This window comes from Microcebus murinus, chromosome 14 (genome assembly GCF_040939455.1).
Source record: "Microcebus murinus isolate Inina chromosome 14, M.murinus_Inina_mat1.0, whole genome shotgun sequence".
Classification (NCBI taxonomy): Eukaryota; Metazoa; Chordata; class Mammalia; order Primates; family Cheirogaleidae; genus Microcebus; species Microcebus murinus.
Window position 1 is genome coordinate 77,750,609 of NC_134117.1, and position 17,465 is coordinate 77,768,073.

The 17,465-nt window shown below is 49.1% G+C and overlaps 1 protein-coding gene across 8 annotated transcripts in view; it reads right to left on the bottom strand.

Annotated features, from left to right (window-relative positions):
- LOC105860094 (WD repeat- and FYVE domain-containing protein 4) overlaps positions 1-17,465 on the bottom strand; it is a 305,642-nt gene that overhangs the window by 248,339 nt on the left and 39,838 nt on the right. For all 8 annotated transcript variants that reach the window (XR_012922921.1, XM_076010311.1, XM_012744548.3 and 5 more), the window contains exons 3-7: positions 9,331-9,445; positions 8,115-8,221; positions 5,973-6,107; positions 3,563-3,752; positions 1,172-1,361 (exon numbers count right to left, since the gene is read on the bottom strand). Coding sequence is in view for 7 of the 8 variants with exons in the window: in XM_076010311.1 (XP_075866426.1) it covers positions 1,172-1,361; positions 3,563-3,752; positions 5,973-6,107; positions 8,115-8,221; positions 9,331-9,445 (737 nt within the window). In the remaining variant the exon portion in view is untranslated. The remainder of the gene's footprint in view (positions 1-1,171; positions 1,362-3,562; positions 3,753-5,972; positions 6,108-8,114; positions 8,222-9,330; positions 9,446-17,465) is intronic.

Below are 17,465 nucleotides of genomic sequence, written 5' to 3' on the forward strand. Positions count from 1 at the left end.
TCGTGCCTTCCACAAGGTGTCTGGGGAAAACTGACCACCCACTACACAAAAGAAATGTTCAAGAAATGCTATGAAGCAGACCTCCATGGTGGCAACAGTCATCTGGTCACGGGCCAGACTAGTATACAATGTGGCATACCCAGAGGGACTGTCATGCTTAGCATCCCCTTGGAGGAAGGCCCTCAGGGTGTGGTCATTTATCCACATCCTGTCGGAGACTGCGGGCCTAGGGTCTTCAGCCCCTCACCCAAGCCCGTGTCTTTAGACCTGGGGCCTGGCTCTGCAGTGAGTCTGTGAAGCGCGGCAGTAAAGCACCCCCAGGGGAGAGGCAGCTCACACCTGCTGAGCAAAGCCCAAGGGAACGCACGTGGTCCGGCCCGAAGCAGCTTCCCCAGCATCAGTGGGAGAGTTGTGGTCACCAGGAAATTTCTGTGATTTCCATCCCTTGTTCTCCCCAATCCCTGGCCCTGCCTGAAGATGATGTGACAAGTCAACGTAGGGGAAATTTGTCCAGACTTGGCTGAACAGTGTCTTTGGGTTTTCCACGGCTCAAGGATTTGAGAGAAAATAGTTCACTTGGGAGATGGTCCCAGAAAATACCAGGAAAGGCCAGGCAATGTGAGATGGAGAAGGAAGGAAGCCAATACAAGAGCATTCCCAAGCAAACACATGCTAGGCAACGGGAGGCGACCCTGCCAGGGACCCCTGGAGGCAGTGTAGAGCTTGCCCCTCCCAGGGGAATCTTGGCTGGATATGTGCCATCAGCTCCTGGCAGTCAGAGGTGGAGAGCTGCCCCGGGGGACTGCTGGTTCCCAGACAGGCCAGCCCTCCAAGTGCAGCAGCCCCAGACAGCCCTCCAACAGAGACAGGTGGCTCTGTCTGGGTCTGACACTTGGAGGTCAGGCCAGCAGCTATGCAGGTGACAGGTGCCACCAAGTGGACTTGATAGGACTATCATTGCTATCACCCATTGATTCCCTAAGGAAATGAGCCCCACACCTGTCTGTACACTGAATTACTCTGCGATGGGGCTCTCTGGCCAAGCTCTGCAGAGCTTTGTATTTCAGAAGACAACACCTCATTATCTGTCTTCCTGCAAAGCACTCTGAGTAGTTCTGAGGACCGAGGCTTTGGCGGTGCCACGTTCCCCCCACCAAGCACAGTCACTTACTGAAGTAGCACCTTGAGCAGCAGGGGGTAGCCCTCCGCATTCTCAAACTCCAGGAACAGCGCTGCCGAGACAGGGTAGGAGTCCTTCACGAAGCCCAGGATGAGGTTCATGGCCTCGCTCACCTCGGGAGCAGGGAGCGTGCCTGCCAGCCTGGAGAGGCTCTGGAGGGACAGTCGCATGCAGTCCGTGGCTGTAGGGCAAGCACACTGCTGAGCTCTGAAGCAAGAGCTTTCTGGCCACGGTCGCCCCATACCCCCACCGAAAGCTGCATATCGATATGTCAGTGAGAATTAATCCAAATCTCGTCCTGCCTGCCGGCTCCTGCAGGCCCAGCAGGTGACACAGGAGAGGAAGGCAGCCTCTCAGCCCTCTGCTTCTAATTCCCAGAACTCCAGAACGCCCAGGGGCGCTAGGTAATGAGATGCAAGACACAGGGCCCAAGCCCAAGGAGACCTTAAGGAAGCAAAGTTGGAGCACAGCAGAAATGAGCTTGTGTAAGTGCAGGATGTATGAACATGTGAGGAGGTGGCGGTGAAGAGATGGTGTGCTTTGGGTACTGAAGAAGCCAGGGGGCTGGGGAGGGGGAGGAAGGCAGCACCCCTCCTGTGAGGCCTGGCTGCAGGACTTGCTAGCCAGCCCAGAGTGATGGGGAGCCAGAGTTCAAAGAAACAGGTCATGAGATTTACATTTGGATGTATCACTGTTTTAGAAATCTCTCTTTGAGAGAAGGCTCTCTGAGTGCTGGGAAAGCCGCACCATATGAGAACTCGGATGACACAAGCTCAGCCTCTCAGCTGCAAGGACTCAGAAGTGCTCTGAAGTCTGCATGCCCAGCAAGGCAGCCCCAGAGTTGCCAGCTTGGCAGGTAACTGTGAGGTCAGCCCTGACTTCCTGACCCTCTCTTCACCCCGTAAACCCACAGACATCCCCCACCGCCCTAAGGAAGTAGTGCTTAGGTGGCAGGCTCCCCACTCGGGGGAACTTTCTGTTAGAGTTGCTGTCTTGGGCATCAGAAAACACGGCAGTGAGAGCCCCCTGCAGCCAGTGCTGATAGTTTCTGCTCGGCCACCGCAGACTCCAGCCTGTTTAGGGGAGGGTGCCTGGCTGTGGAGCGCCTCGGGAGGCTGTTCACACTGTCCTGGCCTCGCAGGGAGCTTGGAACCCCCAAACCGGAGCCGCCTTTCTGCCGGGGACTCAGTCACACGTGGAGGCGGGGCTGCCAGGCTTCCGCGGCTCTCACCAGCCGGCACCCTCCCTCTGTTACAGGAGCCCCAGAAAGAGCCTGGCCCACAGGCACGTGTCTGTGGACAAGCAGATCACGTGGGCAGGCTCAGACCCCACCTCTTTCCAAAAGACCCCCACCTCGGGTTAGCGCAAGAGAGGGACTGCCATGCTCAGTGGGGAGCTAGGAGGTGCTGCCTGGCGGGTGGGGAGGTGAGCTGAAAGGAAGCCTCCTGGGAATGTTCTCCTTGGCACGAACCTCGCGGAGCCGCTCTCGCCCGTGCTGGGCCAGCACAGATGAGGCCAACACGGTCCTGAGATCCTATGGGCCATGGTGACCCACACATCCAGCATGAATTGGGTCCTCAAGAGGCAGATGACGCCAGGGAGACCCTGGCACCACTAACAAAACTGACTTCCTCAGCGTCCTGCTTTTGCTCAAACCCAGGTAATGAAGATGCGGCCATGCTGACACCTATGTGGCACCCACCACATACAGGGTGCTTTTAGTATTAAAATGCATCACTCACTGAAGAACCACAACAATCCAATAAGGTCAGCAGCATCGTTACCCCCATTTTACAGATGACAGAACCAAGGCCCCCAGGTGATTAAGTGCCTAAGGTCACTCCGCGGTGAGGGCAGACCTGGAGTCCACACCCTGGCTGTCTGACTGAGTCCGTGGCCTTAATCCCCAAGCGGAAATGGAGATGCTGGAATCAGGCATCCCCAGGTTTGAAACTTGATTCTCTTCTTCACTAGCTGAGGAGCCTGGGCAAATTCTTCTACCACTCTCAATCTCTATTTTCCCCACTGTGAAACAGCATTAATATCTCTCTCAAAGAAACGAATGAGACAACGTACAAGTGGGCCCAGCTCAGAGTCTGTTTGGCAGTATGTTCATAGTAAACGAGTTTCTCTCTCCCTCCTTCCTCCAGTGGAGGATCAGAATGAACAGTAAGACTGCCTTCATGAATGGAGCTAAGAAGCGAGGGATTATCTGCTGGGCATGGCTGCTTATTGGTCTCTTCTGTGGCCCAGAAATCTATACTGTTGCTACAAAAGTATCCCTGGGTCCTATTGTGAAAAGTGGGCTCTCAGCCTTTGCTCCAAGAGTTCAAGGGAAGCCTCTGGGTGGCCCACAGCCTGCACTGGCCTCCTGGGACATACCCTGCAGGTATTGGATGATGCCGAGGGTCTGGGCCTTGGAGATCGCCCGCAGCACGCAGAAGGTGGGCTCCTTCCAGAAGCAGCAGCTGTGCTCCCGAAGACAGGTTGTGGCGATCAGCAGAGCCTGGAGGTCGCTTCCCGAGAGAAGTCCCTCCAGAGCTCGAGCCTCGCTGCAAATGTTCAGCAACATCTAGCAGGAAACACGGAGAAGGAGAAAGAAAAGGAGAAGGAGACATAAAACAGCCAAGGAGACCTGGGTAGGAAGCCCCCTTCCTATGACCAATTTGTTTCCTCCTTTCCTGGGGCACTGATGGGCACGTCTCAGTGGGAGGGACAGGACTGTACACGGTCACCCTCTGTCCCTGACCAGCAGGGTCAACAGAGCTGGCTTTGGGAAGCATGGCAAGGGCTGGGGCTCAGGTCCACTGGCATCATCCCTAAACAAGCAATTGTTATCCTTTCTAAATCAGAATGACAAAGAAGTCATTGACTTCATGTCTTTTTACATAAAAATACAGAAAAATACTATCTACAATCAAGGCGTAGAGTTAACAGGACCATGCGCTGTTTAAAAAAAGAGGTGTTCCAGAACTCCTGATTGACACTCAAACTCTACTTTCCCATCAGATCATGAGAGTTAACCTAGAACATCCTGACTGGGCTTGCCCCGGCCAATCCAGCCTTCCAATGGCTAGCAGAGGGACTTCCGGTACCTTCCTACCCACCTGGGATAAAATCCAAACCCCCAGCATGGCTTACAGCAGCCCGAGAGGCCTGGCCTGGCCTCCTCTCTCACGTTATCATATCCAGGGCAGCTCTCCCCTGGGCTCTCAGTGGTCCCATGGACCTTCTTCCAGTTCAGCAGGTACCACCAGCTCCTTCCACTGGAGTGAGCCCATTAGCCCCTCCTAGCCTGGCGATAGCGCAACGCTGGGCAGCATGGACCTGGGCTACTGGCCCCATGTCCCCACCGTCCTTGCAGGTGGGTGTGAACATGTAATCAAGGTCTCACCTTGTTCTCACCTGTCCCTGGGCTTGGGTGACCATTTCTCTGCACCTCCCCGCTTCCTGCCACCCCCACCAGGACACCTCCTCTGATTCTGCCAACCTCAGCTCCTGGAGTAAATGCCATTCCCTTCAAACTGTATCCACTGATTCTAAACCTGAACCGGGGCCCCTTGTCATCATTGCCGCACACTTTGGCCTTCCCTTCACAGCACATAAAACATTTCTAGCTATGCATTATTCCTGGGTCGCTTCGTTGGCTTCTCTGCCTTTCTGTCACCTCTGAAGTAAGTGCACGTCTGGGGGGAGCTCTGTGTGTGTTCATGGAATGAAATAATGACAACCCTTAAGGAACACAGACACAGTCTACCCCCAGGGCTCACATCCTGTCCTCGTGTCCAGAGGACCTCGAAGACAGGAGCTACACTAGTTCCCTGAAGGGCACATAAAAGCCACATGGTACAGATTTGTGAAAGGGCCTGGCTCAGCATCCTGGACACCCCTCGAATATGATTTATGTACGGGCAATGGCATTGCAAGGAATGCAGCTTAGGAGGCAGCCCCCTATAAGTGGAATCCGAAATACTCTCCAGCAATGATGAGTCGGCTTGAGAATCAGTCTAAAATGGATGCTACTGTGCACACTCATGTACAGTGGACAGCTGCATTTGGAATTTCACTGAATGGTCACAAGTACCTGCTACATGGGAGACGCTGCCCAAAGCGCTGGACACAGAGATGGGTCAGGCACATGGTCCTCCCTGCCCTCCCCCACAAGAGCAGAGAAGCAGGAAGAGTTTTCTGGAGAACTCAGCATCGCAGCAGCTGAGAAAGCAGAATCCATCCATAGAGGGAAGGGGAAGGAGGTGAGGAATGGCAAGAGGACACTGTGTTTGATGCTCGAGGCCTGAGCCGACTCCCGAGGAGAGGGATGGAGGTGCCTCACAGAAGAGCTAAAAGCACGACTGTGAGTGAAAACCAATGCAGAGCGCCAGCCGGGCGCCTCCCACAGCCTCTGTGAGCCCAGACCCACACTTGCGCCCCACGCCTTTGCTTGCCAGCCACAGGGTGACAACACTACACATCCTGGGACTGCAGGAGGGGCTCATGGGAGTGATCCGTGCTATTAGAAGGGAAGGAAGGGCCAGAAGGAGGAGGTTCAGAAGCCAGGGCGGGTGCGCAGGACCAAGGACGCAGACTGTCGGGGAGGAGCTGGGGGTGCGGGGCAGCCAAGTGGTGGGAGCACACCTTTCTGCGAGGGACATAACCGCTTTCCAACCATTCAGGTACTGGGGGAGTAGGGGCAGTGGGGAGAGCCGGCCCCTCTGGGAGAACGGAGGAGCTCGGGACCTGGGGCTGAGAAGGCGGAAGCATCTCTGGGAAGCACGGCCCTCTCCACACTCACCTGCACAAACATCCTCTGAACTTGAACGTCAATTTCAAAAAGCTCATCCTTTTCCACAGGAAATGCAAAGAAGAGGTAAAGGCAGCGGAGCAGCAGGGCTGGAAGCCCAGATTCTGCAACCCTGCCCAGTGTCTCCTGCAAGGGAAGAACACAGGGTGACCTGGGGAAGCCACTTCCTCTCTGGGCTCCAGCCCTTGAGTGTGAAATGCAGATGGTCAGAGGACCCAGCCAGGGCGGCTGTGAAGGTTGTTTATATAAAGTGCCTACTGTGTGTTCAATAAATGCTATTAATAGCTCCTCTATAAGATACACAGACTATAGGAAGAAAGGAAGGCGGGAGCAGGGGAAAGGGAATGTAGATCTTAGACTTCACAGGCATCCTAGCAAACCACACCAGCCGACTGTGGTGGGCCAGTGGCCTCCCAACCAGGAAGGGGGAGCGAGAGCAGTCAGGAAGGGGGGTTGCTAGCAAGCCCGTGAGGATCTGATCCGGCCCCTTCCGCCCTCTCACCCAATCCCAGACCTCGCCAAGGCTCACACAGCTCTAGGTGCAGACAGACAACCACACCTCAGTAAACTGCCAGGGCTGCCAGGCAGGGGCCAAGAGGATAGGAGGCCGGCAGAGAGGGAGACCAGCCTGCACGCAGAGCTGCCTGGGCCTTTCTCCCACGGCCTCTACCTGCAGCCCACTGGGATTAGAGCAGCTGCAACCTCTGTGTGCGCATGTGTAATCATATATGAGCACTGTGGAGTCAACCTATGAAACACTGTCCATGAACTTCCCACCCAACTGGCTAAGCTGACAGACACAGGGGGTAAGTTAGAGGAAGAAAAAGAAGAATGTACAGTCTGGACCACACTCAGGCACAGACACAGGTTGCTGATCCTCATTTTCCTGCTAAAAGTTCCCAGTGCGAGGTATGATGCCTTTATCTTCATTTGACACCTTATTGGCAGTGACCCCCTTGGGGCAGCTCTCCTTATCCTCACCCATCTGCACCTGCTTCCTGCTCCTACTGCTCTCCTGGTGGAACATAAGCCCTTGGGTTAATGTGTCACCACCCAGGCTGCAGAGTCCCTCCCCGGGGCAGACAAGCCCACGTCTGAGCTTCAGGCCACTGACAGTGGTGCAGACAGTTTATGGGGAGGAAAGGCAGGTGGTCCTCCCTCCTGCTAACTTCCTGAGCAGGCCTGTCCCCAGACGGCGACTGCATGCCGTGTTCCTATCACACCTCCGCGCACAGATCCAAATGCCCAGCTGGTGTCTGTTTATCTAGTGAAGCAGCTTTGGAACCAGGTAATGGGTAGAGGCAGAAAGAATCTGGAGAAGCTACACTGAGGGCAGCGGGCCAGACACACAGCAGGTACTCCCAATAAACCCATGAGTCTCTGAGTCGGCCCTGCCCGAAACCTCTGGTCCTAATGGTCACAGCTGCCAGGGGCCACTTCCACCGGAGAGGGCATCAGCCATCAGCAAACCACATAGGGAAGAAGCCAGCCCCAGGCTCCCAGCCTCATGCTGGCAAGATGTGACGGCAGCCAGGGCAGGCACAGTGGGAAGGAGAAGGACCTGACGCCATCCAAGCACCATCTCTGGGCAAGTGCAGGACAGGCGCCTACTCGTGTACCTTGTTCAGGCTGAGCGTCAGCGGAAGCAATGAGGAACAGCGGCTCAGAGCATGGGTTCTGCAGTCACGGCAGAGGTAAGCCTGCTTTCTCATCACTAGCTGGCATCACCGTAGTCCCCTTATAAGTGGGATTAAGGAGCACAATGCTTGGGACATGCCAGCCTTGCCTCCAACATTTGGGAAATAGTCAATAAACATCGGTTATCAATCCCACACTAACCCTAGAAGAGAGGCATTATTGCCCCAATTCTAAAATTAGAAAAACACAACCAAATTGCAGAGAAGTAACACAATTTTCCCATGGCCACACAGCCTGTCACTTGGAAAGGCAGGATTCAACCTGAATCTCAGACTGTGAAGTCCATGCTCTGTGCCAGAAGGGGAGTAGGAAGAAGAAACGATGTCAGTTTCATAAAGCGAAAGATCCCTTGGGACATGCCACCGCCCTGTGTGGCCTCCCGCCCACACATGGATGAGGAGCACCGGGGCAGAGGGCAACGGGCCTGGAACTCACCGAGTCTGTCCCCGTCAGCACGTACACCGACTTCAGGAGCAGGTGGCCATCCTGATCCACATCCCCCTTCCACCACAGCAACTGCCGAGCTGCCTCCCGTGCTTTCTCTGGAAGAAAGTGTCCCCAGCAGGGTATACAGTGACCTGCCTGGCCAGCCTCCCCTCCACACAGGGCACCATCTCCCCAGGAGATGGGCATCTTTAGAGGACTCTGGCCTCCTGCCTACACACCTCCAAGGCCACCTGAATCTCTACCAAATGTTTCACAGTCTGCCAGACCACTCTCCTTGCAGGATGGCCTTTATCATGCCACCATCCTTGTAAAGAACCATTAATGGCTCCCTGTTGCCAGTGAGTAAGAGCAAGCTCCTCAGCTGTTGGAGACCCCACCATCCAGGATCTTCCCTACTTCCCTATCACACAGTGCCTTGCATTGCAGGAGTCTCTGCAATCTACACCATGCTTGAGCTAGTCTTCCTCTTGGAATTCTCTCCTGCCCCTCAGCCCTCAGCCACCATGAAATCCTGCCCAGCCTCCAGGGACCAGCTCACACGAGTGAAGAATGCAAGTCAGGAGACCACAGAAGATGCACACTTTGACCTCTGTAATTTTGGGGGACCAGGCTCTCCATTGAACATACAGGTGGACCTCAGATCCTAGCACTTCTTCCCATAGACCCTGCTCCTCTGTGTGTGTTCCTATGTGTGTGGTATGTGTCTGTTTGCATGTCTGTGTGTGTGTGTCTTTGTGTGTCTATGTGTGTCTCTTTGTGTAGTGTCTCTGTGTGTCTCTGTGTGTAGTATGTATCTATGAGTATCTGCATGTGTAGAATGTGTGTCTCTATCTCTGAGTAGAGTCTCTATATGTGTCTGTGTCTGTATAGCTTGTATGTAGCATGTATGTCTGTATTTGTGTCTATGTGTGTGCCTCTATGTGTCTCTGTGTGTATCTCTGTGGCACTGTGTGTGTCTGTGTGTAGTATCTGTGTGTGTCTGTGTATAGCCTATTGTGTGCAGTGTGTCTGTGTGTGTATGTGTGTGTTTACGTCCATGTCCTAGGAGCAGCAGAGCTCCCGGAACCCCTGTGCCCCCTCCTCCGCCCTGCTCTCTGCCCCTAACTCCACGAGGAAGCAGAGAGGGGCTCAGAGAGGCCTAGGAGAGGTCTGTGGAGCTGTTCTGCCCTTCGCAGAGTGTGCTCCAGCCCCTCTGTTCTCTTACCCGCAGGCTTCCCAGAAAGGGCCTTCTGCAGTTCTCGGGCAAGCTGGTCGCAAGTGTCTTCTGCCAGCCTTTGGAGACTGGGGAAGCAGATGATGCCCACGGAGTGTTCCCAGGCCTGAAGGGCGACAGACAGGGCTCGGTCAGAGACGCCAATGCCACAGGCAAGGCATGAGCATCACCTTGCCTCCCGCCGTGCCAGCACAAACCAGCGGCTCAACTCCCTTCCCAGCTACCTCCCACAGGCCACCAAACCGCCCCTCCCAGCTTCAGCCACATCCCTACACCTGTGTCTCTAAATCCTTTCACTTCCTGCTGGCTCCAGACCCACACGTCAAAACTCCCCGGACATCTCCCCCTAAAGCCGTGCTCCAGAAACGTCCAACGCACAGAGCCCGACCTCTCACCTTCCCCACAGCCTGCTGTGCGGAGCCCTGGTGGAAATTCCACGAGGGACGCTCTAGGTCCCCCTCTCTCACCCTTACTCAATCGCTGTGTCTCGCTGACTCTCCTCCTGTACAGTTTTCAAATCTTGTACAGATATCTTAGTCTTAGTCATTCAGTTATTTCCTTTAGATAATTCTAAAAAGTGAATTGCAAGTTAAAGTGCGTGCTTTCATTTCTCACCCTTTGTTACATATCACTGACTCGCTCTCCAGACAAAGTTTGCCAGAGTGGACAGCACAGGCTCCACGGGGGAGGGCTGGCTTCTCTCGGCCGCGCCAGCGCTGAGCGTCACATGCTCCTTCGTCTGTGACGGAGACCCGCACAGAAGAGATGTCTCGTCTCCACTGCAGCCTTTTAACTGCTAGAGCGGACAAGCACTTCTCAAGCTTCTTGCACGCCGGTTGTGACTCTTAGCCTAGTACTCCATTAGAGTTTCCACTATTTATTTAAAAAGTCATTTGTATATAAGAATGTTGATTTTGGTCCATAATATAACTGCAGTTATTTTCAGTTTGCCATTTTGTCTTTCAATTTGGTATTGTTTGGTTTTGCTATAGAGAATTTTGAAATTTGTGAGAATGAGAAATCAAATTTCTCAATCTATTCTTTCATTTTATGGCTTTTGTTCCAGGCTGAAAACATTTTTCTCCAGTCCAAGTTGCTGTTTTTAATCTCATTTTCAATTTCCTAAAAATTCTTCCTCATCTGTCACTCCTCCATTTCTATCCCGCCTGGTCATTTTTTCCTCATACTTTTTCCACTTATTATTTAGGACTCTATTAAAGGCTGGTGCAAAAGTAATTGCGGTTTTAGCACTGATGAAATTTGCCATTTGATATTAGAATACATTTTTAAATAAATGTGGTTATGTTATATGGCATTTTAATATACATTTCTCACTTTATGTTTTTGTGCTAATCACTTATTACTTGCTGTTTATTTTATATTTATTTTAGACTATGGAAATGATGTTAGACAAAAAGCAAATTTGAGTGATTTTCTTATTCGAGTTCAAAATGGGTCATAAAGCAGTGGAGACAGCTCGAAACATCAACAACGCATTTGGCCCAGGAACTGCTAACGAACAAACAGTGCAGTGGTGGTTCAAGAAGTTTTGCGAAGGAGACAGGAGCCTTGAAGATGAGGAGCGCAGTGGCCTGCCATCAGAAGTTGACAGTGACCAACTGAGAGCAATCATGGAAGCTGATCCTCTTACAGCTACTCGGGAAGTTGCCAAAGAACTCAGCGACCATTCTACAGTTATTTGGCATTTGAAGCAAATTGGAAAGGTGAAAAGTTTGATAAGTGAGTGCCTCGTGAGCTGACTGAAAATCAAAAAAATCATTGTTTCGAGGCATCATCTTCTCTTTTTAAAATTTTTTTATTTCAGCATATTATGGAGGTACATCTCTTCTTATATGCAACAATAAACCACTTCTCAATTGGACTGTGATGTGCGGCGAAAAGTGGATTTTATACAACCAGTGACAATCAGCTCAGTGGTTAGACCAAGAAGCTCCAAAGTACTTCCCAAAGCGAAACTTGCACCAAAAAAGGTCATGGTCACTGTTTGGTGGTCTGCAGCCAGTCTGATCCACTACAGCTTTCTGAATCCTGACAAAACCATTATATCAGAGGAGTATGCTCAGCAAATCAATGAGATGCACCAATAACTGCAAAGCCTGCAGCTGGCATTGGTCAAACAGAAAGGGCCAAATTCTTCTCCACGACAGCACCCAACCACATGTCGCACAACCCATGCTTCAGAAGTTGAACGAGTTGGGCCACAAAGTGTTGCCTCCTCCATTTTCACCTGACCTCTCTTGCCAACCAACTACCATTTCTTCAAGCATTTGGACAACTTTTTGCAGGGAAAAATGTTTCCACAACCAGCAGGATGCAGAAAATGCCTCCCAAGAGCTCATCAAATCCTGAAGCATGGATTTTTATGCCGTAGGAATAAACAAACTTATTTTTCATTGGCAAAAATGTGTTGATTATAATGGTTCCTATTTTGATTAATACAGATGTGTTTGACCCTAGTTATAATGATTTAAAGTTCATGATCCACATGAACCACAGTTACTTTTGCACCAACCTAAATATTTAACAGAAGTCATGAGTTTTAAAATTCTGCTTGGAATGCCAGACTGTTTTTGGAATCTCCTCCCAGTTTCTGCAGCAATCCTGACCTAAGTCTGCCTTGCATCAGAGAGAGAGTCTTTGGGCAGATGTCCTTTACTCCTTGTTCCACCTCATTGTCACAGGCCAAGTCCTGGTGTGGGGAGGGTGCCTTCCAGACCAATGGGCAAAGCGGAGGGACTGCCCTTGGCCAAGGACTTCGACCCCAGTGATTCCCCATCCCAGTTCCCACCAGGAAGATAGGATGCTGTGTATATTTCTGTGTATATTGCTGCCTCCAGTGGCCTCCATGAAGTGCAGTTTTGCCAACTGCCATCCACTTGCCCCCACTCTCCATCCATATTAAATTAAATCCCTGCCCAAAGACATGAGTGGGTTATGTGTGTGTGTGTGTATCTGTGTTTAAAGCTGAGCTCATCTATCTAGAAAAGGGAGTAAGACATCAAATTCCCAAAAGGAAAACATTTTTAATGTGTTTCTTTCTATGACACTGTTTGTTGAAAAATAAAACTTTTAAATATCTTCTCTTTATTAAGAGACACTATGAACAATGTGAAGCAGCAAGGCAGATTGAGAGAAAATATTTGCAACATATGCAACCGACAAAGGATTCCTATCTATACTTCCATAAACTGATAAGAAAAGGAAAAACAACCTGATTTTAAAAACACAATAAAATAAACAAATGAAAAAACAGGTGATTTATATTAGACAAAATAAATAGCAAATTGCTAATGATCAGGAAAATACAAATTAAAACCTCAATGAGACGTTTTAGGTTGGCAAAAAGAAAAGCCTGACAACACCGAATGTAGGAGAACATGAGGAACCACGGGAATTCCCAAGTGCTATTGCTGGGGTGTAACTAGGAAGAAATGTCTAACTCAATCCAACAAAATTAAAGGGGCACACACCCTACAACCCAGCAATATACACCTAGGTATATTCACATGTGCTAGAAAGAAATATTTATGTGGTATTATTTGTGATTGGGAAAAACTGGGAAAAATACTTAATATGCATTGATAGGGCAATGAATGAATAATTTGTGATATATTTATATAATAGGATGCTATATAATACTGAAAAAGAAATGGAGCTAAATGTATCAACATGTAAAAACTCCAGAAATAGAATGTTGAATAGAAAAGGCAAGTTGTAAAAGTTTATTACAGTATGAATCTATAAAAACCTGCAAGACTGTATTGTACACTACCAATGAATCTACATGCATCTAACAGAAGTGTACATCCATGCGGGTAATGATGCACCCCAAGTTCAAGGTGGGAATTAGTTATCACTGGAGTAGGGCAGCAGGAAAATGGGTTACAGAATGTGTGCACAGGGGGCTTTAGTTTATCTGAGATGTTTATTTCTTATATACTTGATTGTTAGTATCCATGTGTTATGTTTTGAGAAAAACTTTGTATGGGCCTGAATTTTCTTTTTTATTTTCTAGCCTATAAACAGACATGGTTGTTGACCCTTTCCTTTGTAAAATAAAAAAAAACTACCACTGCATTAGAACTTTACTAAAACAACCAAAATGCTAGATTATTGTTAAACACTATTGGACCATCAACACATATTTGATAAGCGAACAAAATGATCATGAAACTCACAGCACACAATAATAATAGCCAAATGTATTGCATGTTGGTCTTGTGCCAAACACTGGGCCAAGCACTTATATGTATTATTTCCACTAATTCCCACAATGAGCCTTTGAGGTTGGCACTATTATGTCCCCTTCACAGAAACTGAGGCTGAGGTGCGATTAAGCTCAAAGAATCAGTTCAGTGGCAGAGTCAAGAGTTAAAGAATTTCACACACACACGAACATACCCAGGTAGCATTTGCATGTCTATGAAACTTATAGCTACCACCTGGAAACCAGCTGTCATTCAAACACATTAATCCCCGGAGAGAAAAAGTCAGTCAGTCCTTTGGGCTTGGAATTTCTGTGGCAAGATGATTCCCCTCCCAGGACCAAGAACTCTGCTATGATTTCTTTCGAACAAATTCTCGCGCCTCCTCCCTGCACTGGCGAACCCCTCAAAGACCAATTTGCAGGCAGTTGACTCAGATGCATCTGTATCATCTCTGAGCAGTGGGACTCCAGGAGGCACTCTACAATAAAGCAAATTGGGCCACTGTGAGCTGAACAGTAATTGTACTCTGAGCCAGATCTCCCAAGGCTCAGGCTCCTTCCTGGGACCTTGATGGGCACTTCTGGAGGCTGCGTTAACTCTTTCAGGCCACCGGGGTGCTATCTGATGCACAGACAGTCATTTGCTGAATGGTACCGTGGAGACCGCAAAGAGTTAAGGCAATTTCTAAAAGGCCCTAATTTTTTTCCCAAACTGGGACTTATGTGCTGGGAGAATATTGCTCAATATTTTAAAAAACTTTTATTTACAAACATTATTTAAGCTGCACCACCAGCCTGTGTGACTGTCCCCTCACATGGAAGAAAAAGAAAGAAAATGATGCTCTGGTCTCCAAAGGAAAATAAGGAATGACAAAAGCTCTTGAGGAAATGGGAGGAAAAAAACAGCTTCTGAATGGCAGGGAGGCCTGGTTGGTTTTCCTGCACGACCACAATGTCACTATTACTCCATTACTGCAGACTTCGGGGGTTTTGATTTTAAGAGAGCTCAAAACATTTCTGAGACACTGCATCAGGGTTCCATGCTAATGTGACACAATGGAACCTCTCCTTTGTAAGTTTAAATTAAAAAGTGGTGCATCAAACTCTGTAAAACAACAAAAATCTTATTTCCCTGAGATGACAACAGCTACATTGTAGGCCTCACTCCAAGGAGGGATAAAGTCAATAGAACGGTGTTTTCCCTCATTCCCTCTGACACCACACTTGAAATAATTGTTGGTTATCCCTGCTGTTTTATTTAATGGTACTTATCTTTCTTCAATTGTCAGTTAGATTCACAGTTTATTTTTATGAGAATTATTGACCACAATCAATGGCATGAACTCTGCACCACTGACTGAGTAGTTAGCCTAAGAGTGAAAACACACACACACACACACAAATACACTCACCTCTAAATACAACTGACTTAGTATTAATTCCAATCCTCCCATACTAGGAAATGGATGAATTTCCCCACACCATGTTACCCACTGTTCCAGTTATTTTTGCTGCATAACAAAACACCCCAAAATTGAATGGCTTAAAATAACAGCAATCATTAATTTTGCTCGCTGATCTACAATTTGGGCAGGCCTCAGTAGGGTAGCTTTTCTCAGCTCTACCCAGCTAGGGCAGCTAACAGGGATAAGACAGCCACTTTCAAGATGGTGCACCCACATGGCTAGCAGGTTGGTGCTGGCTGTCAGCAGCAAATACAGCCTCAAGGTCAAGGGCCTTGGTTCCTCCCAAATAGGCATTTACTCAGGACTTCCTCACAGTATAGCAGCCGGGTTCTAAGAGTGAGTATTTCAAGTTACAGGACGAAGAAGCTGTGAGTTTCTTGAACCCTCTGCCTGAAAATGTCACTTCTGCCCTATTTCATTAGCCCAGCCATCACAGATCCATCCAGATTCAGGGGTAAGTTATGCAGACCCCACCTCTTGGAGGGAGGGGCATGAGCCCATTCACAGCACATCTAATCTACCACATCCATGGATTTCCCTTTCTTCCAATGTGGTCCCACCCCCCAGGTAGTCTGTCCTAGACAGTGAGGGATTTTACACTAATTTCTGGGAATTCGCTATCTAACTTTCTGATTTCTCTCAAAGTACATATTTTAAGAATTATCATCAACTACATCTATAGCTCTAACTTTCCCAGTATCTCTTACTAAAGAATATCTCTTTAGTGAGGATCTCAAGAGCTTTCCCTTCACCAAAGCAAACTCAATCAAAGGCCAGAACCTGCCCACACTTTCTAGAGAAATGCCTTCTCTCGCTGTGAGATCTTATGATAGAACGATTCTAAAAAGACCAAAGCCAAGGCTCTTGTCGGGAAAAGAACAATAGTCTATAGAATCCTTCCTGAAAGCACTGCTCTGCGCACTGCAGAAGTCATTGACCCTGTGTTACTTCCTGCATGGTGCAATGAAGCCTCCTCTCTGTCTGCAACATCCTGGAGTCTGTTATCCAAACATCCTATGTGCAGAGGGTGACTTTCTTTTTGTGCACAAGGGGAAAGTAAAGTCTTAGCCAGGCAAGGCCGTTGTCCAGTGAGTCTGGGCATAAAAAAAGAGAAACCAGATATGCCCCATCCTACAAATCCCAGCACTAAGCAAGAGTTCCCAGTGGTTAATAACACAGACCTGCAGCAGACTGCCTGGGTTAAGTTCTACTCTCAGCTAACAACAGTGACATTGGAAAATTTATGCAACATCTCTAAACCTCTCTTTCCAGATGTATAAAGGGGGGATAAAAATACTACCTACTTCACATGGTTATTTTAAGGACTTGTAAACAGTAAACAGAATGTGCAGTTAGTCAATTAGAGCTTGGTGGATATCATCCTGCTGTCATCAGTGAAAAGGATCACTCACCTGGGCATCAGGGTACCTGGTCTATGTCTTGATTCTGTCCCTTGCTAACTGTTTGAACTTAGGGCATCATTTTGCCTCTCAACCTCAATTCTAATAAGCAGTTTGGTTAGCACAAAGACAGAACAGTGATATCAGAACAAAAGAAAAAGAAAAAAAGACAGGGTTGGGGAGATCTGAACCTTGATCAGGTCAAGACTGAGACCCTGTTCATCTTGCCCTGGCAGAGAACCCTCTTTGACCTACGAAGAGGAATGCAGAACCTGCATGAGGACGGGAGCCCACTGTTCCAGGTGACAACTTTATTTCTGACTCACCCCCTAGGGGCAGCTCCCTGTTGGGGTTCCAATTCCTTGAGATTCCATTAGGTTTTTCCTTATTACCTGGATAGTAGCCAAAATGTTGAGTGGCTTAGCAAGCCTGCAGTCCTTCTTCAACTCAAAGGAATGGGGCTGGGATTTACTATTGTACATACCAAGCCCACCTTTCTACTTGCCTAGCAGTTAATGCAAATTTATGTAAAAACAATGACAGGGATAGGAGAAAGTTCATCCCTTGTTGTGTGTTTGGAGGAGTCAGATATGGTATAAAACCAAACAGGCTAAAGGGAAGTTCCTCTCTGAGAAGGGGGTGGGGTGCCGAAGAAGACCACATCTATTATCAGATCTCGGACTCACTATGTGGAAGCAGGTGACAGCCACTGAGGTGGGTGCACACAGCTGTTGACCTTGACCCAGCCCCGACTACAACATGGATCACTCCTTCCATGCTGGGTCTGACTGGTAAGGAGGCTGGGCCAGCCAGGCAGGACCTGTCACCCCAGGGACACAGCCCTTTCCAAGCAGGGACAACAACTCAAAATCTCTTGTGTGCGTTGCCTCAGAACGAAGAATATTCCAGATCACCTTAATTTTCCTTGGGCCCAAAGCAAAAAGAGCCAGGTACAGAGTGTCGAGCTCCAACAAACCAAGCAGTTCAGTACTCTTTTATGTGCACTCAGGAGTCTCAGAGCCCAGGTAGGGT